Consider the following 21990-nt stretch of genomic DNA (forward strand, 5'->3'; position numbering starts at 1 on the left):
AATCTTAAATACTTACTCACTTTTACGCCCAACGAAATAATCGGATCATAATCACAACAAATTTAAAGCGCGATGTTTAACTAAATAAATAAAAATAAAAATCTCACTTTATAACATTAACCAAAAAAACCACTTCCTCGTTTAAAATGTTTGATATCTGTTTAAAAGAATTTCCGTTATTACTTTTTTTTTTTGTTTTCAGAAATAATAATAATCGTGTTAAATAAATAAATGTTGTAGTAAAAAGTTTGGAAGGCTTTTAACAATAAGTAGGGCGCGAGTTATCTTCCGTGCCTTATTTGTAATACACAATTTATATCCAGGTACGCTTCGTTATCGCGGGTCACACCATTCGTTATCAATGTGCGGCCAATATATTGTGTCATATGTCGGCGTTCGTGGTTCCAGCACCGGTAAAGGTCACCGACGGAGGAGTTAACGAGAAATTTTTTGATGACACTTAATAATTTTTTTTTTGCTTAATCGATCATTTATTAATTTTTTTTTCAATCAAAAGAAATCAAATTAATTTTTAAATGATTTAATTAAAATAATTTATAAAATCCAATTTTATTTTAAAATTATCTTTTTGTTCATCACTGTATACAATTTCATATCCCCAATACCGTACACAAAATCATTTTTGACAATTGACATATTTCGTTTCGCACCTAACTTCATACGTGTTTTATAACCTTCATCTGCCGTTGTAATTATTATTTTTTTAGTTATTTTCAGATTGTGATAGAATTTTGAATAAAAATGTGTATTGAAACGAATCAAATCCCTCACCATTAAATAATCCACGTTAAAGTGCGTTATTACAATGTATTTCGATCAATCGGGGGTAAGCGTTTACAAAAATAATTTTTTTTTTTGAATATTGATATTTTTATTATTTTTATTAATTTAGTTAGCGATGGTTAGCGGCGCCGAAACCGCCGATATTCCAGGAATTGAAAGCGAATACGTTCAAACTCAATGCGTTTTGGCAGATGGAGGTGATAGATTTGGAGTTTGTGCTTTAGCGTTTGATCAAAACGAGGAATTATTATGGATGGGGAATCAAGGGGTGAGAAAACATTTTTTTTTGTGTTTCTGTTATAAAAGTTTTTTTTAGGGGCATGTCACGTCGTATTACACAGGAATTATGCAAAAATACACCTCCTTTCAAGTTCACGCTTCTCAAGATATTCGTCAAATCCTCACGATAGACGAAGGAATTTTAGCGTTAACAGCTACTAGTCTTAGGTGTCAAATCCGAAGGGGAATTCCTGTTTTTACTCATATGTAACGAAATAATCGTGTAAAAATTTTTTGTTTAATTAATTTTTTAGGTCGTCGAATATGACGGAAATGCAATGCATGCTTCAGTTATCACCGTCCAGGTTATTATTGGCTGGGCATCAAGATAAATTGATCGATTTTAATTTGTCTGTTTGCAAAGAAACCAATTTGGTAAAATTAATTTTCTTTATTATTTTCATTTTTAATTGGTCTTATTATTAATTATAGGTTGATGTTGGCGAAACTGGTTGTGCAATGTTAAGGGGTCACAGTCGATTTGTTTGCGCTGGTAACCCCATGGGTCGAATTGATTTAAGGGACCCAAATTCTTTAAAAATCGAGCACACCCTCGAAACTCACAGTGGTAGTTTAAGTGATTTTGATATTCAAGGAAATCTTTTAGTTACATGTGGGTTTAGTAACAGGTTAGTTTAGGTTATGTTGACATTGACAACTAAATCATAACATAACCTTAAAAAAAGTTTTTTACAAATTATTTAAAATTAGTTTTACAATTTGCGATATAAATCGTTTCTTAACTACGAAAAATAAAATCAATGAGATTTTGTTAAAATTTTGACGTTTTTGAACGTATCCTAGTTCAACGTAATTTCTATTAGAGACTTTTTTTTATACAAAGGAACTATTTAAGGGACCAAATTCTTTACAAATTTTGCATACCCTCGAAACTCACAGCGGTAGTTTAAGCGATTTCGATATTCAAGGAAATGTTTTAGTTACCTGTAGGTTTAGTAACACGTTACTTTAGGTTATGTTGTATGACATTGACAACTAAATCATAACATAACCTTAATTTTTTTTTTTGTTAAGTTTATGTTGTATGACATTGACAACTATATCATAACATAACCTTAAAAATTTTTTTTATACCAATTTTAATTATTTTTAGGCAAGGAAATTTATCAGTGGATCGATTTTTGATGGTTTACGATTTACGAATGCTCCGTGCCGTGACTCCAATTCAAACAGTGTTGGATCCCCTTTATTTGCGATTTTTGCCATCGGTTACGTCGCGATTAACGGTTGTATCGGCGTTGGGACAAATACAATTAGTTGATACAGTGGCGCTTTCGGAGCCGAGGTTGTGTTTGTTGCAAATCGATAGTCCCGGAGCGATGTGTTTGGCTTTCGATATAAGCTCGACTAGTCAAGCGATGGCTTTCGGGGATAACGCCGGTTCGATACATTTATTCGCCGGCACGCACGATCCGATTTTTAATTCGTACTCGAGAATGACGGAACACGCGGATCAAGTAACCCCGTTACCAAGTTTTACAATCGATGATTACGAGACGCCTTTATCCTCGGTTCCGTTGCCCATCGTGCATACCGATATGCCTTTAGCTTCCGATTGGCCACCTCAGTTAATGAAGAAGTCTTATCGGTGAGATTGTTTGTTCCTTTTAAGGGTGATTTAATGATTTTGTTTGTAATTTTTTTAGAAAATCATCTCCGATTGATCCCGATATTTTGAAAACGATGAAAATGCAGGGTCCAATTGGTTACGCACCTAATCCTAAATCAACTAGGAGAAATCAAGTGAGAACTTGCAATAAGTTACCTTTAGTTTGTTATTATTAAGATGTTTTCATCAAAATTTTCTTTTCCAATTCACTCGAATATGAGAAAAAATGTATTTATTTTATTTTTTGATATTGAAAGAGTTCCTTTTATTTGTTTATTTAATTAATATTGATTTTATTTGGAGTTTTTTTTGTTGAATTTGTTGTTAAAAAAGAAAATGTTTGAGTGAATAAAAGATTTAATACAAACTTCAAGTTGATTTTCAATTGAATGAATTGTCAACTTAATTTTTTGTCGCGTCTTGTGTAAAAATGACATTGTCAAAGCTCAGGAGCTTAGAAATCTTTACCCACAATCGATTAATCTGATGATTATTTTATAATTTATTAAATAAAAATTGTCTTTTTAAACAGGTGATGTATAACCTGGAGAAAAATGGCGCTAGATCCCAAGTTAGCAAGCAATACGCTCCGGAGAGTCGCAATCAAAAGCAACAATTGGAAGGAGATGGAGGTTCTTTTGTGGCGATACCGAAAAGGTATAGAAAATTGGATATGAAATATAATAAATTGGGTACTGAGGATTTTCCGTTTGAACAGTACAACAAAACGGGATTACCCGGATTAGAAGCGATGTTACCAAACGCTTATTGCAACGCAATGTTACAAGTAACTTATTAACGCAAGCTCCATATAACTTTTAAAACACAAATTTTTAGGTGTTATATTATACGGAACCATTACGAGCAGCCCTTTTATCACACCTTTGCGTGAAAGAATTCTGTTTATCATGCGAATTAGGATTCTTATTCCACATGCTCTCAACAGCCCAAGGGCAACCGTGCCAACCCGGAAACTTCTTGCGTGCTTTTCGCACCGTACCAGAAGCCTCCGCTTTAGGATTAATCCTAAGCGATCTCCACCCGGAAGCAAAATCAAAAATCGATATCGGAGCACTCATCCAGGTTATTATTTACATAGCCAATAAAAATTAATTAAATAATCGAATTAATTTAGAGCTGGAATCGATTCATACTACATCAAATGCACGTAGAATTATTAGAAACAAAAAAAAAGAAAGAAGAGGGCCGATTAATACGTAAACCCTTCGTGTATAAAGAAACCGATTTTCCCAGCATATTAGGAAGTTCTGATCGAAAAAGAATCCCTCAAGGTAATTTTTAATATGAACAAATTAAAATAATTAATTTTACGATTTAGCTCAAGACGTTCCCGTTGCAAAATTAGAGGAGGAGAAGCGAGAAGATGAAAGCGAAATTAGCCAGCTTTTTGGAACTAAACAATTACATATTAATTCGTGTTTAAAATGCGGATACGAGGTAAATTTATTATTAAGCAATTAAGTTATGCAACCAAAAATGCATTAAAGTAATTTGAGTTGCCTATATTAATTTTAGAATTAATTTTTTTTTTTAATTTAGGTTCGAAAGGAATCTCGTTTATTAGCATGTAATTTAATGTACCCAACGAACGAACCGGATCGAGATGAATGGTCCTTTTGCGATATTTTAACCCGTTCTTTAAACCCGAGACAAACGACTCCGGCGTGGTGCGATAAATGTAGTAAATTCACCCCTACGTCTCAAGCTAGAATAATCCAAGTACAACTTAACTTTATTTTGTTTATATTTTATTAATAAAATTTGTTTTTAGTCACTTCCTAAATTATTAGCCATCAATACCGGATTACATAACGTCCAACACAAACTGTTTTGGCAAAGTCAAATGGATAAGATTGTTGCGAAAGCCGTTAATAATAACGAGTTAACCCCTAGGTCGTCGACGCCGAATTCGGTTTCTTCGACGAAGCCTTGTCGTTATGGTGATAATTGTTCGAGGCCAGGGTGTCGGTTTCGGCATAGTTTCGATAACGTTCAAGCTCCGGTTAATAATCCGTATTGTAGCAATAATTGGTTACCACATCATATTCGGATGAGTTTGAAAGATGATGATTTAATCATTGAAAAAGTTCTCAATGTAAAATTGAAATAATTCGTATTTTGTTTTAATTTAATTTAATTTTTTGATGTAGAAAAACGAAGGAGGTGATTCGAACGAAACCCAAAAAAACATGGAAGGTGAATTTATGGAGTACTCGTTATCCGCCGTTGTTTGTTACATAAATGAGCCTGCTTACGAGAAGCGAAATTTAGTTGCTTTAATAAAAGTTCCCTCGGCTTATTTATCAGAAAACTCCGATAAAGACACCGCTTGGTATTTATTTAACGATTTTAGTATATGTTCAGTGCCGGGGCAAGAAGCGGTTTGGTTCAGTTTAGATTGGAAAACTCCGTGCGTTTTGTACTACTCAACGAAAGAAGTTGCCGATTCAAAAACGGATATAACTCCAACGTTATCAAAGGTAAAAATGATTCTTTTAGTTTATTTTATTTATTTTTTTTAGGTAATTGTTGTTAAAATAAATCATTTTCGAAATAAATCGTTTTTTTGTGGTTGTGTTGAATTTAGCGTTTATTTAAGGACGTCTTCACGCAAGATGCTTGCATCGCAAGAAGCGGGGGAACATCCGGAATCACTTTCACCCCACTTTCAGAGAATGAAATGCCAAAACCCGGGGAATTAATCGCGATGGACGCCGAATTTGTCACTTTGAATCAAGAAGAAGCCGAATTGCGGAGCGATGGGAAAATGTCGACGATTAAGCCCTCTCAGATGTCCGTGGCTAGGATTACGTGTATTAGAGGGCAAGGTCCGTTGGAAGGAACTCCGTTTATTGATGATTACATATCAACACAAGAACAAGTTGTGGATTATTTAACGAAATTTTCTGGGATTGAACCCGGGGATTTAGACGCTAATTTTAGTAAGAAACATTTAACCACGTTGAAGTCTACGTATGTGAAGTTGAGGTTTTTGCAAGATAGCGGGGTGATTTTTGTGGGGCACGGATTAAAAAACGATTTTAGGTGAGTTAAGTGATTAATTTTGATTTTAATTAAATTATTTCTATTTTGATTTAGAGTTATTAATTTAGTTGTGCCACCTGAACAAGTCGTTGATACGGTTTTATTGTTCCATCTTCCACATCATCGAATGGTTTCTCTTCGATTTTTGGCCTGGCATTATTTAGGTAAAAATTATTTTTGAGGTTATCTCAAATAGATATGAAGTTGATTAATCAACAGGGTATTTTAGATAATAACCTAACAATTTTGAGTGACAGATTTCATAAAAAATTTTTTTTAATTTTGATTTTTAGGGGTGAAAATTCAATCTGAAACTCACGACTCGGTGGAGGATGCACGAGCTGCTCTCGAACTATACAGGAAGTACAAAATGCTTGAGCAAGACGGCAAAATCGGGTTTGCTCTTTCAGAACTTTACGAGCGAGGAAAGGTGCTCAATTGGAAAGTACCCGATGATTGAATTTTTATTGGTTTTTTATAAGAGGTGTCCGAAATAAATTCTCATCAACCCATCATCTTTTAAAGTAATTAGTTGGTAAATTATTGTTTTATTTGTGGTAGTTTAATTTTTCAATTAATAAATTTTACAGTAATTTTTTAATTCAATTTTTAGCCGTATACGTTGTTAATTGCGAAAATTGTATATTTTTCATGAAAATAAATAAATGTAGTTTTTTAAAATTAAATAAATATTTAAAGAATTAGCGCCATCTATTATTGAGTAGCAAAACTAAATCAAAATTTCCTTAAAAGCAATATACTTCTCACAAAAAATCAAAAAATAATATTAATATAGTTCATTAAACAAATAATTCACTTCGAGTTATTCACGTAATAACGATAAAATGTAGGTAATCGCGGGAAAATAGCCGAAGGGCACAAGAACTCCATTTTAAGTTCAAGCAAATCCCTAATTTTCCTTCTCCTCCGCCTGGGTGTTGAATTAACATATCGTTTCTCCTCAATTAATAACTCGTTCATTTGCGTGTATTGGTTCAAGATTGCGTACGGTGCTAATTCTTTCGGGCAACGCAACTCGACGGAAATGTATAAACCCAAATACCGCGTTTTTAACTTATCATCGACGGAATCAAAACTGTAACTTGCATCGGGCGAAACGAACTTGTTAATGTAAGCCCCTAAAAACAACTTAATCAAAATACTAAAATCAAACAATTTTATTTACCTTCGTTCATCACGCCGTAATAAAAAAACTTTTCCCCAACCTCGCCGTACCCGGTGTAAACCGAGTTAATGGGGCGTCGAATTTTCGGCTTGGCGTTTACCCTAAACGTCGTCTCCCTTTTAAATTGATTGTATTCCATCGACATTTCGCTGTGTCCAAGAACGATCCTTCGCAATCGCATAAACATCAATCGTTGCTGTTCTTTCCATGATTTCGGTTTTTCATCATTTATATCCAAAGCGACGAACCAAGAATTCGAAAAATAATACTTTACGTTTAAAGATAACGTATTTCCGATGGATCTTTGACTAATAACGGTTCTTTTAACGTCGGTCGCTGAATCTAGGATGTCTAAAGCTTTGCAGGGGATGCAAAAATCGTCGTCTTTTAGTTGCGATTCGGTCACACGGTCGAAATGAATCACAAATTCTTTTGATTCGGCACAAATATCTTTAACTATGTTTGGGAGGGTCTTAAAAAAAGGGGTTTAAAATTAATTTTGAAGTAAAAAGATTTTTTTATGATTACATAATCTTTTAAGATTAATGGGGCGTAGATTTTGTGTGGTTCTTTGATAAACTCGAATATAGCCGTGTTATACTTGTCTAAAATGCTTCCTGCGTACATACAAATGTTTGATGGTTGATTTTTGAACGAGATGTACCTCCAAATCGTGCTGGTGAGCAAAGTATACTAAAATTTAATTGTTTTATTTTTTAGTTTGTTATAAATACCCACATAGAACGTTAAAACTTCTAAAACACCGAGCATTTTGCATAAACACCGTATTTCCATGTCATCTTCCGTGTGCTGCATCGAAGCATCAATCATTCGTTTTATTTTGTACAAACGCAATTTTAATTGGGTGAAGCGACTATTTAATAAAAGCTCAGCAACGATTTTAAATCTTCGATTAATTAATCTAATTGATTTCGCTAAAAAATACGAAAAATAAATAAAAAAGTTAGGTTATGTCGAAAATTATTTTAACCTAATTCGTTATTCGTGAAATAAGATAAAATATTTTGAAGAACTTCCGTTGGCATGAACATAACGGGAGTTTTTCTTCGATAAATCCTGGTGTAAACGCATCTTTTCTCGGAAACGGGCGAATTTTTATCACCCCTCGATAATCGAGGTCTCTTCCTCAGGAAATAAACGGATTTCGAGTCCGATTTATCGATTTCTTCATCATCGTTCTTTAAAATTGACGAAGAAGTCTCCATGTCATTAAAATGAAAAAATAAATCGCTATAAAACTAAAAGAAGAAAAATAAATTAATTTGAGTGATAAAAAAATGTTAAATTTCTAAATACCTTATTTTATTAAAATATTAAATAAAAACCATTTATTATGGGGAACTATAAAATGTTTTTCTTAGATTTTGGGTTAAAAAATAAATAAAAAAATTGTCACCTTTGTAAATATGTCAAAGTATATTCTAACTAGATTTTAATAGAGAATGCATAGACCACTCTAAATAACACGAATTGTGTCAAAAATTTCAACATAACCTCAAATAAAATTATTTATTATCAAAAATAACTACATTCCGAATTTACGTAACGATCATATAAACCCCGAACCGATTTTATTAACCGATCTGCGTACTTAAAAGTTGTTCGATCAACAACGAAACCGGTTTCTACGCAATCATCACCCCCAAACTCGCACACCCTGTAATGATGTAAAATCGCAGCGTCTGAGGGGACGTTAAAGGTGTTATGACCAGGTAAAAATTCCCAAATAAAATGATTTCCGGTTTCGACAACCAATTCTGGTCGACAAATATACTTTGAACGCTGTTTGTGCGGATTTAATTTAATTTTTCTCCGAGTTTTCTTCAACGTTAACAAAGAAGAAGCGATTATATCTTCGTTATGAAGGCTAGTATCGTCTTTCCATTGCAAAAAGAAAAATCCATTTTGAAACGAATACGACCCAGTTGATTCCAAGTTAATTTTTTTACCAAAACACCTAAAATAAATTAAAACATTATAATTTGTAATCACCACCATCTTTATAGTTACTCTAAAAATTGCGGAATCGTATCGTGGCGCGTCGGAACGATAAACTCGTCCAAATCGATCATAATCACATAAGAAAATCGGTACATAGACCGATACAGGCAATCATTGAGGGCTGCAAAAATCCCCTCTGTTCTAATTTCCTTACGAGAGGGTATATTTAGGTCCCACGGGAGCAAAGTGACAACCCCCTCAGTTAAGTAATGTTGTAAAAGACACGCAACTTGCGGTCCAATCGTGTGGTTATAAAAGGTGAAATGTCCTGCTCCGAGGATTCGATGCAATTCAATAAATTCCAAGATCGCAATCACTTTGTTATACTCGAAATGAAGGGGTTTAACACACACATTCATCGTAACCCCCGATTTTGCCTCTCGATGGGTATCATAACGATTATTCATAACCACTAAAAGGTTTGACGGTGAGTTCCAAATTCTTGATACAACCGAAACATCTGATGGGATTTCATGATCGCCACCTAAAGGGCACAAAAGGAAACACGCGCTATATTTTAAATTCCAATTTTCACGAATTACCTTAAAAAGAATGATTTAGTTATTAATTAGAGATATAAACTAATTATTCACCTTGAGTTTTGAGGCAACAGTTTTTGAAATAAAACCCTCCTGAGTCTTAAACCACAATCGGCACCACACCCCCATTGCTCCCTTCGTTTTTGTCGCTGCAATAATCCTAACCAATCTTTCTTTTTTGCGGTCATCGTAATACGCCGAATACACGAAGAACTTGTAACTACAAAAATTGAGGTTAATTAACCTTAAAACGTCAAAATAAAGTTTCGTTGCCAACTTAATTCTAAAAAATTATTTGTAACTATTTTCACACAAAAACTCAAAATTTAAACTAAATTAATATATAAATAATTAATAATATAAATTTAACACGATTTTGTGCAGCTAAAATTGTGATTACAATTTTAAAATATAGTTCCAGAAATAAATAATATTTACCTAGTTCCATTCACAGTTTGCCAACTACCTTCCGACGGAGTTAAATTAACCGGATATGGAGGTAATTCCTGTTCATTGTGATGTCCAGCGAGTAAAATAGGAAGTGTTTCATCCAATGGGGCACCAATTCTCTTTCGAAACGATTTATAATCATTCTAAAAAAATTTTAATAATTTTGACATTTAATCATCAAATGTAATGTCAAAAATATTTTAGGTTAGGATCTATTTTAGAGAATAAAATTTGTTAATAAAACGCATTTTTTAATCGTTTCTTGTTTTATATACATTTTGTTATAAACAAATCCCCATAGAAAAATGAATTAACTTAATTCTTTTGTAAAAAAAATAACAAAACGATGTTCTATTGTTACGGGAGGAGTTTAATCCTCATTAATAATACCAAAGAAAATTTGTGAAAGTGAAAGGTTGCGCCCCCCGTTCAGGGCCAAGTTTCCAACCCAAATACAACAACGTCGGGATGTAACCGATGTGAAACGTTATTCTTATCAGATCTAACACCGCTTGGAGCCTTTCCGTTTTATCTTTTGAAAGAATCGCCTCCATCTTTAGCTATATTCTTTTCAGCTATCAAAAAATTGAAATGAAATCAATAAAATTAATAAAACCTTTTTACCTACCTTTTTGGTGCTTGGTTTTTCTACAGAGAATAAATTTTGGAGAATCACAAAAATCTTCTGAAGTGACAGTTTATTTTGTATTTAGTTGTCATTAATGACAAGGTGTTTAATTGTTTTGTTTGCACACTCTAACGAGTTACTTTTATAAATTTAACTTTTGAAATTATTTAATTTTTTATTTTATTGTAATTAGTTAAAAAGAGATTTACCTGCAAATTTCTTTTGTCGATAAGAAAAATTTTGGTGAAAACGGCGAGTACTAAAACTGCCACGAAAATGATAACCAGAAAGAGCCTCACTTTTGATCTTCGCTTATTTCTAGAGAGCGAAGTCTTCTTTCTCTCGTCTAAAACTTCCATTGCATCATAGATCTAATAAAAATTAATAAAAAATTTAAAAATGTTGATATTTTATATCCAGCTGTATAAGAATGTCAATCCAATAATTATTGAGGTTATGTCTATGAGTAATATATTTTCTCATCTATTTTTTACATTCATATTTTTGTATTTATTTTAATTTCTAATTAATTAAAAAATTATTAGTTCATAAAAAGAATTTATAATTAAAAATTAAATCAATTTTATACAAAAGTAATTGTATACGAAATTTTTTATTAAATCGAAACTTTAAAACGGTCATAAACCGGGAAATTTAAATTTTTCGTGAAAAACTACTAAAATTAAGCTTTTATAGTTTGGTTGATTTGATTGTGTAAAGAAAATTACATTATAATTTACGTTCATACTTTATGTTAATGGAATTTCCTTACTTGAGTTACTGAAAATAAAATCGTCCAGATCTTCGAGGGGGATTCTATTTTTAGGGGACAATTACACTTCACTTAAATTCTTTTAAATTCTTGGTTAAAAAATAAATTAAAAAAAACGTCAACTTAAATATGTCAGAATGAATTCAAACCAATTCAAATTTAATTTTTTTTGTTTTATATGGCAATGTATAGTGCGCCCTAAATAAAACGACTTAACGTCAAAAATTTAAACATAACCTCAAATCAAATTTAATTAAGTATTAAAAAATAAAATAGATATTGAAAAATGAATCATTTTCTTTATTAAATCATTTGATTTTCACAGAATTTATTTATACAATTTATACATCCCATTACACCTCACCGTAACCTCACAACTAAAAATATTTTTGGATAATTTTATAAAATTGCCAACGATGTCACAAGATCGCCGTATTTTCATCAATTTTTCCTTATATTTAGATGCATTTGATTCTTTATGTACGATTTTATCTTATATCACAATAAAACTTATAAAATATTTATGATTAATTAATACCTAAAACTTATTGTAACCTCACTATTCATCGTAATGATTTAATTTTATTTAATACAAATGATTCCTTTTGATTCTTTTAATTAAAAAAAATAATTTGTGCTTCAATGTTAAATGTAGATAGATTAAGTTTTGTTCTTATTTAATAAAGTAATATTTACAAGAGAAAAGTGTGCCTCTACAAGTAAATATTTTTTCATCACATTTTTTAAATAAAAAAAATTAAATCATTATCACATTATTTATTATCTCCAGGAATAACTCCATTGTAATTCCTGTAATAAACAGGAATCTTTGTATCGGTCATATAAACCCCGAACCGATTTAATCAATCGATCGGTGTACTTAAAAGTTGTTCGATCAACAACTGAGGCGGTTTGTACGCAATCATCACCCCCAAATTCGCACACCCTGTAATGATGTAAAATCGCAGCGTCTGAGGGGACATTAAAGGTGTTATGACCAGGTAAAAATTCCCAAATAAAATGATTTCCGGTTTCGACGACAAACTCCGGTCGACAAATATATTTTGAACGTTGTTTGTGCGGATGCAATTTGTATTTTCTCCGAGTTTTCTTCAAAGTTAACAAAGAAGAAGCGATTATATCTTTGTTATAAAGCGTATTGTCGTCCTCCCATTGCAAATAAAAAAATCCATTTTGAAACGAGTAAGACCCAGTTAATTTCGAGTTAATTTTTTCACCCAACCATCTAAAATAACATTAAAAAACTAAAATTTGTAATCACCACCCTCTTTATACTTACTCTAAAAGGTGCGGAATCGTATCGTTGTGTCTTGGAATGATAAATTCGTCCAAATCGATCATAATCGCATGCGAAAATCTATACATAGACCGATACAGGCAATCATTGAGGGCTGCAAATAAGCCCTCCGTTCTAATATCCTTTTGTGAGGCCATATTTAGGTCCCACGGGAGCAAAGTGACAACCCCCTCAGCTACGTAACGTTCTAAAAGACACGCAACTTGCGGTCCAACGGTGTGGTTGTAAAAGGTGAAATGTCCGGCTCCGAGAATTCGATGCAACTCGATAAATTCCAGCAACGGAACCGCTTTGTTGTACTCGAAATGAAGGGGTTTAACGCACACATTCAACGTGATCCCTCCGTTTGTTGTTGTTCCCGTTCGATGGGTATCATTGCGATTGTTCATAACTGTTAAAAGGTTTGACGGTGAGTTCCAAATTCTCGATACAATCGAAACGGCTGATGGGATTTGGTGGTCTTTATCCAATGGGCACAATAGGAAACAAGCACTATACTTTAAATTCCAATTTTCACGGATTACCTTAAAAAGAATGAATTAATTATTAATTCGTGATGTTAACTGATTATTTACTTTAAGTTTTGAGGCGATTGTTTTTGAAATAAAACCCGTCGAATTCCCCTCTTGAGATTTATACCATAACCGGCACCAAACCCTCGTTGCTCCCCTAGTTTTTGTCGCCGCAATAATCCTAACCGATCTTTGATCTTTCCGCCCATCGAAATACGCCGAATACACGAAGAATTTGAATCTGTAAAAAAGTTACTTCGAAACGTCAAAAAAATGTTGTTGCCAACTTAAATGTAATGAAAGATCGCCCATGTTTATAAAAAATATTACTTTTAATTTCTTTTTAAATGATTAAGAATTATATCAATATCTAATAAGTGATTTTTTGATATTATCTTCTTTATTAATTTATAAATTAATTTAAAACAGAACGAAATATATTAAAACAAGTCAAAAATATTATTTGTGGCTAACTTCACGTAAAAAGTTAGTTCGTATTAAAATGATGAAATTAATAATTATTATGCATAAATTTAATGCGGTTTGTTACAACAGAGAGTAGTATCGATTTTCTTATTGCATGCAATCCGACTTCCGACTCTGTTAATATGGCAGTCAAAAACCGCTCAATGCAACACGTCATTTCTATGGAAACTCTAGACTATATTGATTTCCTAACGTAATAATTAATGATTTGATAATGATTAATAACAATTTAATATAAATTATTAAAAAATTATGTTAAATTTATTAATAAATAATTTTATTTTTTTAATTTGTCAATCTACATATTGTTTTTAATAATAGATGGCGTAATTTCTATTTAACATTTAAACGTCAAATTTTCTATTTTATATTTTAGTTAAAATCTCTTTAGAAACAATATGAGTTTGGGGTGCATGTTCAATAAGGATAGCGAGTTATAACCCAACTAAATCGATCGCATCGCATGCAATGTGAATTCGAGAATGATTCATCTCAGCAATTTCGAGAAGCGAACGTGATTTATCCCTAAAACAAAGCGAATATCTGGAATTTATGTGATTACAACTTTGAAACAGTGACGTTTTTGGTGATATCGATAACAAATCGTAACAAAAAGAATTGTTTACCTAGTTCCATTCACCGTTTGCCAGCTACCTTCCGACGGAGTTACATTTACCGGATATGGTGGCAGCTGTTGTTCATTGATTGCCTGTTGTTCTTGATTGTTCGGTGCTTGGAAGAAAGGAACAGGTCCATTGTGACGCCCGATAAGTAAACTTCCAACGGTTTCATCCAATGGACCACCCATTCCCATTCGAACTGATATGTAATCATCACTCTATAAAATTTTGACATTTAAACGTCAAATTAAACGTCAAATTTATTTTAGGTTAAGTTCATTTTGTTATAAACAAATGAAAATAAAAACAAATAATTATTAAGTTTTTAAGTGAACATAAATTTGTTATAAACAGTGAAGTAATAATTTACCTGCATAACGTCTTCATAATCGGGTCGTTCATGATTTTTTCGATGATAAGGTATCGATCCATGCCTGACCAAAACGCCGGCACCCCTACCCCTTTCGTCGATGAGAAAAATTTCGGTGAAAACGATGATTCCAAAGACGGCGAAAAAAATGACGACCAGAAAAAAGCTCATATTTGCCCGTTGCTTATTTCTGGTCGTCGAGAGCTTTTTTTTCTCGCCCAAAGCTCCCATAGCAGCTCGCAAACCTAACAAAAATTAACGTGGAATTTAGAAATAAAGGTTAATTAAGAAATTTAACGATTAAAATGCAAATTTATTCGTTCAAATTTAAAAAAAAGGGTTTTTTTATAACCAGCTGTATAACATTGTCAATCCAATAATAATTGAGGTTACATCTGTCATTAAAGAAGGTGACAGTTGAAAATAAAGCGTTAAAAATAAACGTTTAATTATAAAAACTTTATTATAGCTTTGTTCGTTGGGGCTGCACTACTCTGCACGACATGGCACTCGTATGACGTCATAGTGCAATGAAGTGTAAGTCAGTGCAATGTCATGTCAACTTAGTGCAGGTCAGAAAAGTGTATAAACCGTGGTCCCAACGAACAGATTTTTATAAAAAAAGTGTATAATATTTGAAATGGACGAACAGGAGATTGTCAGCGAAATACTCGTGGAAAATGAAATTATCGCAGAATGTTTTTTTAGTATTCATCAATTATTATTATTTTTTTTTTTTCAATTATTAGCGAAATATATTTTCTATACCAAACTACTAACCCTTATTAGTTCTTTCAAAAGTGCTACTTAACGTATAAAGAAATCACATGCTAAATTGCACCAAAATTGATAAGCAGTACTTGCACTTAAATTTGGGGTGGTGAGGGTAGTTAACCCCAGCCACCCCTAAATGAGAAAAAACATAATATTTTTAAATGTACTATAAGTGTATTTAATGCCGCCAAAATCGACAGGGTAGTTTTTAAATTATTCCAAAAAAGTAGGGGTAATTTTCTACTGCCTCTACTGGGATTGAATATACTGTGTTCTCTAATACAACAAATATTAATTATTATAAGGTTTTATTTCTTAATATTTAATATTAATATTAATTATTACAAAACACGTTTTCAAATATTTCGCCATTTTAGTTATACTGCACTTATTGAACTTAATCGAAAGCAGGTGCAACAAAATCTGCACTAACTTGCACCGGCTACACTAAATTGCACTGCACCTGGCCCAACGAACAGTATGAATGCAACTGCACTAAATTGCACTATCCCCAACGAACACACAACATCTGCACTAAACTGCATAGTGCAAGTGAGTGCAAGTAGTGCAATCCCAACGAACAAAGCTTATGACATCAAATTTTATTAAATAAATCAAAATTAATTTACAATACAAAAATTATTTTTAATTATTAATTTGTAATTAAATTTTTTTAGGGTTGGTATTGATTATAACCTCTTGACAACTCCGGTATCTTGTTGTTAATGTTAGTACATTGAGTTTTGTAATAGAAAATAAATACTAATAATTTACTGGCAGTGTGGATTATGAAAAAGGAATGAAAAGAACATTTAATACATTTAACCAAGTAATAATTTTTGTATTATAATTTCTAATTAATTAATAAAATTAGTAAGTTATAAAAAATTTCGATTATTAATAAAGATTTAAATAAATCTTTATAGAAAGTTAATTGATTTCAAGAAATTTTTTTATTATAATAACTTTTAAATGGGATAGCGCCATCTGTTGGATTTTACATTTAACATGATAATCAAAAAAAAAAAAGCGGGAAATTTAAATTTAAACTTTAAAAAATTAAGTTTATAAGACTTTTGTGCTATCCTTGGTTGACACGGATACAAGAAACCCTTTGCGTGTAAAGGTGAAACCTCGGTGTTTATCAACGCGAAGCGTTTTGAATATTTCAGCCGAGTTATTACATGCCAGTCCTTTGAAAGTGGCGTGCAGACGTCGTCGTTTGAATACCCCAACCCAGTACAAGTTGCAGATGTCGCCTTGAATACCATTTTAGTTAAAAATTTCGTTTTCTATTTAAAGCCACGACTTTAACGTTAATAGCAATATAGTTTCACACGAAAAAATGTCGTTTTTTTTTCAAATCAAATAATTCAATTTAAACTAAATTGATTGTGGAAACAGTGGGGAAAGAAAATTACATTGTAATTTAAGTTCAGAGTTGTTATATCGCTTGTTACATAACGAACTCATTTACCGAGAACTGGGCTCGGTACGAATTAATGGAATTGCCTTACTTGAAAGAGTTTTAAAAAAAAGCTGACCAGATGTCTGCGGGGAATTCTATTTTTGGACGATAATCACATCAAACACACGATACCGACCTTTTTTATTTTAACAAGGAGGGATCAGCACAAATTATTTAATTAATTATTTCTAGATAGAAAGAGTTAAACTTACCGTCATTAATCCCAATTCCAAAATAAATAAATCACATAATACATTTAAATAATTTCTTTTATAACCACCACTAAAGTATCAATTTTAATTAATCCATCTAAAACATGATTGACAGTTGTCATAATTGAATTGACAGTTGTCAAATAAGTTTAAACTTTTTATCCAACTTCACAACGGTAAATTTTTATGTAAATATTATTTTAAACACTTTATTTATTATTAAATCTATTTATATTTTATTTACATCGTATAAAATTATTGATCGATTACTGATTTTAAAGTAGAACTTTGAGCTTCCAAAGGAGATACTTAAAAGGTCACGAAGGGACACTCAAAATTAGCTTTTCTTTTGAAGCCTTCGATAAACTTACGCTATGTTTCATATTTATTTAATAATTTTGTTTAAATGTTTATTAAATATTAAATTTCTTTGAAGTAATTAATTCCAGATTAATTCTAATATCACCATAGCAACCGTTAATGTCACAAAAAAGACATAACCTCAAAATTTATCTTTTTTTAACACAAAATTGATTTATTACCTTAAAGAAATCATTTTCACGTTTAATTTAAAACGTTTAAATAATTATGTTTATTATTAAAACCAACAACATTTAAATTTTATTTTGTAAATATTGACGTTTAGCTGTCAATTTTGGCAGAATTAATGCATAGATATTATAAATTAAGACGTAAATGACGAATAAAATTTCGAAATGTAATGAGAGAAAGAGGGAGAGAGGGAGAGAGAGAGAGATAGGAAGTGAAAATATCGACTTTCTGTCATTCAAAAATGAGTGTGTAGAAAAAGTTTAAAAAAAAAGTTAAATACTAAATCTATTATTGTTGTTTAAATTTAATAATTAATTTTAAAATTTAATAATGATTCAAATATTTAACTGAAATAAAAACTTTAAATAATAATAACTTTTAAATAAGCTTTTTGCTTTTGTTAAATAAAATGTTAAATAATTTTGATTTAAATTATATTTGTTATTATTTTTGATTTATTGTTGTTATGTTATTAAATGGGCGTGGTGTAACCAAGATTTCATTAATAATTAATAACTTACGTTGTTTGTTATACAGGGGGTGGAAAATATCGTCTTCTTCTGGACATTATTAGAATTAGACAAAAGGGGGCCGACGAAACAACGAAAACCACCACAAACTACCCTCGCGTCGGTCTCGAACAGCTGAGAAATACTGAAAAGGTTCGAAGATCGGCGTCGCGACGCCCGAACGTGCTCAAACCAGATCAAGTTGGACACAAAACCGAATTTTACCGATTACAAAATATATAAGTTTGACCTCTTTAAGGAAATTTCGTTATTTGGAAAGAAGATAAGATAAGATTAGAAAAAAATAGGATTAGGCACAATAACTCCTTGTCCCCAATTTTCTATAAACTTAACCGACTCGAATCAACGAATTTTTTGACATACCTTTTAAATTTACGAAATTTATCCATTTTTGAAGCTAATATCATAAAAACATTTCCAAGTTAATCAAATTTCTTAAATTTAACAATAATTAATTTAAATATCTTCAAATTAAGTGACGTTTAATCCGATCTTGTTATCGGGGAATTTCGGAAAAACGATGAGAAAGAGACAGAGAAATCACTCATAGAAAACACCCCGAATCACTTGAAATCGATGGGGCTCTTGTATCCCGTTTGTCAAAGAGACCGCCTCCCTTTATTTACCCGTTTATCGCTCGCCCCTTAAAAGGGGCCACGAAAAAATCACCCTCTCCAAAATCGAATTATTTTTATTTTTAAATTTACATCATTTAATTAATTAATTAATAGCCTATATAATTTTTATTATTAAACTAATTTAACATTGAAATTAATTAATAATTATTTATAAATTTAAAATAATAACAGATTTCTACGTAATGATGTGTTATAAAATAAAATAGATGGCGATAATTATATTATAATTAAAATTTTCAAAATTAACCCTCAATGTTCTTTTAATAATAATTAAACAAAAAAGAACGTTAATTCATCATGTGAATTTTAATCAACATTGAATGTACACAATAGGTATTTTAAAATTGATTGTATCATTATAAGATTACAGATATCTTCTTAAATAAAATTCAAAATAGATGGCGCTAAAATAATTAAAATTATAAATTTTCCCTATTTTAATTTATTTAAATATAATTTAAAACTTATTTATATTAATTACAATTAAATCGTCTAATTTTTAAATAAAATTTTAAGATTAAGTCGGTAAAAAAGTCTTATTCACAACAAAAACAACCTAACCTACAAATTAACTCAGTATTTTCTAATAAATAATCAAAAATAATCAAATAAAACCCAATTAAAAGAAATTTACATTAATTAATCATGGAAAATAATCAAGAAATTCCGAGTAGCTCAAAAATTTCAATAAAATCGGAAGACTCTCTAAGAATTGAATCAACAAAAGCATCTCCGGAAATCACCAAAAATGATTCCGATTCGTACGATAGCGATGATTACGATTTCTCCCAAGACATAGATAGCCAAAATATAACTGAAAATTACGAAAATGAACTTGATAACGATTTATTAGTAGAGGAGGAAGCCCCAAAGGCCCCTCGACGACAATCTAAAGGACGATCTAAAATCCCTTTACATTTAAAGGGATTAATGGGTGAAGCAAACTTAAGATTTGCACGAGGGGATTATGAAACGGCTAAACACATGTGTTACGAATTAATCCGACAGGTCCCCTTGGCTCATGAGCCTTATTTAACGTTAGCAAATTTATGCGAAAATGAACCGCAAAGAAGCACTCAATATTTAACGATTGCGGCGCATTTAAATCCCAGTGATGCTCAACAATGGATTCGATTGGCTCAAATTCATATTAGTACGGGTAATTTGAGGAAAGCGGTTACTTGTTATACGAGAGCGATGTTGGGGAGCCCCAATTCTGCTAACATTGATTTACAATTAAAACGATTAGAGTTATTAGAGAAATTAAGTATGTTTTAACTTTTTAATTGATTTAGATTTAATTGTTTTGATTTTAGACGATACTAATTACACGAGGAAATGTAAAATAAAATTGATTCATTCGTACCCCCCAAATCAAGTGGACGAAATATTAGCTTTAGCCGAAAACGTGGCTACTTCGTATCACCAAGATGGGGATAACCAAAAAGCCGTTGATTTAGTTTCGGTTGTTTTTGAAAAGTGCCCAAAAGGGATTACGTTGGAAATGGTCAACATTTACCTCCAATTATTATTATTAACGAAAAATTACGTGAAATGTTTAGACATTTTCGTGCAATATTGCAACATTGAGATGGAAATTTTAATCGGTGAAAACAATAAAATTGCAATTGAAAGTTATTCGATACCAACAACGATCCACATCGATTTAAAAATAAAATTCATCATCTGTTTGATTCATTTAGAGTCGTATCAATTTGTTTCAAATTTAATTAACGAGTTATTAGTTGAGGAGGATGTTGATCGTATTGGCGATTTATATTTTGATGTCGCAGAGAATCTGATTACGATGAATCAACATGGAGAAGCTTTAAAATTATTAGTCCCGCTGGTAAAGAGCAAAAACTTCTCATTAGCTGCTATTTGGTTAAAATACGGCGAGTGCCAGGAAGTTTGTAAAATGCCCGATCAAGCTATCGATAGTTATTACACAGTTTTAAGATTAGTCCCACAACACCATGAAGTACGATTTCCTTTATCAGATCTTTTAATTGCTAAAAACAAATTATCGGATGCTTTGGATGTGTTAACGCAAGATTATAATTCGGGGGAAATCCACGTAAAATTATTAATTAAAAAAATAAACCTTTTAAAAGAAATTGGAGATTTTAAAGCTTACTTTAAATCGGTGAAAATTTTATTATCGCGACATTGCGTTGAAGTTAAGAACGCAACGGAGATTCAAAGCTTATTTTTGGAAAGTACATCAGAAAAATGGACGAGAATTAAAAGAATTCGGGCTTTGGGAGGCGATCAAAGTCAAATCCCCGAAATTAAAAGTGTTGAGGATATCCCAATTAACGACGAATACAAATTATTTAAGGACTGTTTAAAAGTTTGTTTAGATAAAAAAGAGTACGCTTTATTACAAAAATTATCGTATTTAGTGCTAAATTCAACGAAATTTAAAAACAACATAAAAGAACTTTTACAAATCGCTTTGTATTCGTGCATCTCGAACGATGATTATTTAAACGGTTACACAATAGCGAGATTGATTATGTTAAAAAATTTAAACAGTAACGTACATTTAAATTTATTAAATTTGATACTACAAAGATTGGAGGAGGCGAAATTCTCAAAGTTCGTTATGAGACAATCGAAAACTTTGCACAAAGATTACGGGAAAATCTTGGAAGCCAACAACGCTTTGTGTGCCGGCTCCTATAAAATAGCAATTATGATTTTAATGCCAATTTTTAAACAACATTTATCACCCTATATCACGTTTCTGATGGGGGTTAATTTTTTGCAATTGTCCCAGCAAAAGCGGAGATCAAAAACGAAAAATTTCACTCCGATTGTGTACTCGTTGTTTTCGCATTACGCAAACGAACGGAGTCAAGATGCTTTTCACGAGATTAATTATAATTTGGGGAGGATGTACCAAAAGTATGGAATTTTGCATTTAGCCGTTTATTATTATCGGTTAGTTTTGGAATTTCAACATCCGTTAATTGAGGAGCACCCCGATGTTTTATCGTTGAGGAGAGAAGCCGCTTTTAATCTATTTCTAATTTATAAGGATTGCAATAATTATGTTGGAGCAAGAAATTTGTTAATAAAATATTTGACGGTTTGAATTAATTTTTTTTAATCGGATTTGTAAGTATAAA

The 21990-nt window shown here is 31.6% G+C and overlaps 5 protein-coding genes and 1 long non-coding RNA gene across 8 annotated transcripts; 3 read left to right on the top strand and 3 right to left on the bottom strand.

Annotated features, from left to right (window-relative positions):
- The first annotated feature begins 674 nt into the window (after positions 1 to 674).
- Positions 675 to 6483, top strand: LOC111426100 (PAN2-PAN3 deadenylation complex catalytic subunit PAN2). 2 transcript variants are annotated; one of them, XM_023060455.2, is made up of 17 exons: positions 675 to 847; positions 914 to 1072; positions 1121 to 1290; positions 1338 to 1458; positions 1516 to 1712; positions 2198 to 2692; positions 2751 to 2847; positions 3246 to 3500; positions 3551 to 3796; positions 3849 to 4005; positions 4053 to 4171; positions 4274 to 4453; positions 4506 to 4829; positions 4885 to 5214; positions 5322 to 5779; positions 5834 to 5943; positions 6073 to 6483. In XM_023060455.2, exons 1-17 carry the CDS (start codon positions 827 to 829, stop codon positions 6237 to 6239), a joined length of 3606 nt encoding a protein of 1201 aa, XP_022916223.1. In that variant the 5' UTR covers positions 675 to 826; the 3' UTR covers positions 6240 to 6483. The 2 variants fall into 2 exon arrangements, with proteins under 2 accessions (XP_022916223.1, XP_022916224.1); XM_023060456.2 differs by having other exon boundaries at positions 5334 to 5779.
- Positions 6484 to 6520: 37 nt separating this feature from the next.
- Positions 6521 to 8405, bottom strand: LOC111426102 (uncharacterized). The gene is made up of 6 exons (XM_023060457.2): positions 8283 to 8405; positions 7957 to 8224; positions 7704 to 7900; positions 7494 to 7658; positions 6966 to 7437; positions 6521 to 6918 (listed from the first exon to the last, which is right to left on the bottom strand). The coding sequence occupies exons 2-6, from the start codon at positions 8189 to 8191 to the stop codon at positions 6593 to 6595; spliced, it is 1395 nt and encodes a 464-aa protein (XP_022916225.1). The 5' UTR covers positions 8192 to 8224; positions 8283 to 8405; the 3' UTR covers positions 6521 to 6592.
- A 76-nt stretch (positions 8406 to 8481) lies between these two features.
- LOC111426103 (glycosyltransferase family 92 protein F13G3.3-like) lies at positions 8482 to 11515 on the bottom strand. 2 transcript variants are annotated; one of them, XM_023060458.2, is made up of 6 exons: positions 11377 to 11515; positions 10814 to 10975; positions 9965 to 10119; positions 9581 to 9746; positions 8997 to 9529; positions 8482 to 8943 (listed from the first exon to the last, which is right to left on the bottom strand). In XM_023060458.2, exons 2-6 carry the CDS (start codon positions 10961 to 10963, stop codon positions 8502 to 8504), a joined length of 1446 nt encoding a protein of 481 aa, XP_022916226.2. In that variant the 5' UTR covers positions 10964 to 10975; positions 11377 to 11515; the 3' UTR covers positions 8482 to 8501. The 2 variants fall into 2 exon arrangements, with proteins under 2 accessions (XP_022916226.2, XP_022916228.2); XM_023060460.2 differs by having other exon boundaries at positions 11353 to 11515.
- LOC139429859 (uncharacterized) lies at positions 9722 to 10231 on the top strand. The gene is made up of 2 exons (XR_011640442.1): positions 9722 to 9918; positions 9981 to 10231. It is a non-coding gene; the product is annotated as an uncharacterized lncRNA (long non-coding RNA).
- A 140-nt stretch (positions 11516 to 11655) lies between the features above and the next one.
- On the bottom strand, positions 11656 to 18428 carry LOC111426635 (uncharacterized). Its single transcript, XM_023061247.2, has 6 exons — positions 18210 to 18428; positions 14683 to 14927; positions 14319 to 14530; positions 13270 to 13447; positions 12677 to 13218; positions 11656 to 12622 (listed from the first exon to the last, which is right to left on the bottom strand). The coding sequence occupies exons 2-6, from the start codon at positions 14911 to 14913 to the stop codon at positions 12157 to 12159; spliced, it is 1629 nt and encodes a 542-aa protein (XP_022917015.1). The 5' UTR covers positions 14914 to 14927; positions 18210 to 18428; the 3' UTR covers positions 11656 to 12156.
- A 983-nt stretch (positions 18429 to 19411) lies between these two features.
- Positions 19412 to 21957, top strand: LOC111426637 (general transcription factor 3C polypeptide 3). The gene is made up of 2 exons (XM_023061249.2): positions 19412 to 20123; positions 20173 to 21957. The coding sequence occupies exons 1-2, from the start codon at positions 19502 to 19504 to the stop codon at positions 21954 to 21956; spliced, it is 2406 nt and encodes an 801-aa protein (XP_022917017.1). The 5' UTR covers positions 19412 to 19501; the 3' UTR covers position 21957.
- The last annotated feature ends 33 nt before the right edge of the window (positions 21958 to 21990 follow it).

Source organism: Onthophagus taurus, chromosome 5 (genome assembly GCF_036711975.1).
Source record: "Onthophagus taurus isolate NC chromosome 5, IU_Otau_3.0, whole genome shotgun sequence".
Taxonomy (NCBI): Eukaryota; Metazoa; Arthropoda; class Insecta; order Coleoptera; family Scarabaeidae; genus Onthophagus; species Onthophagus taurus.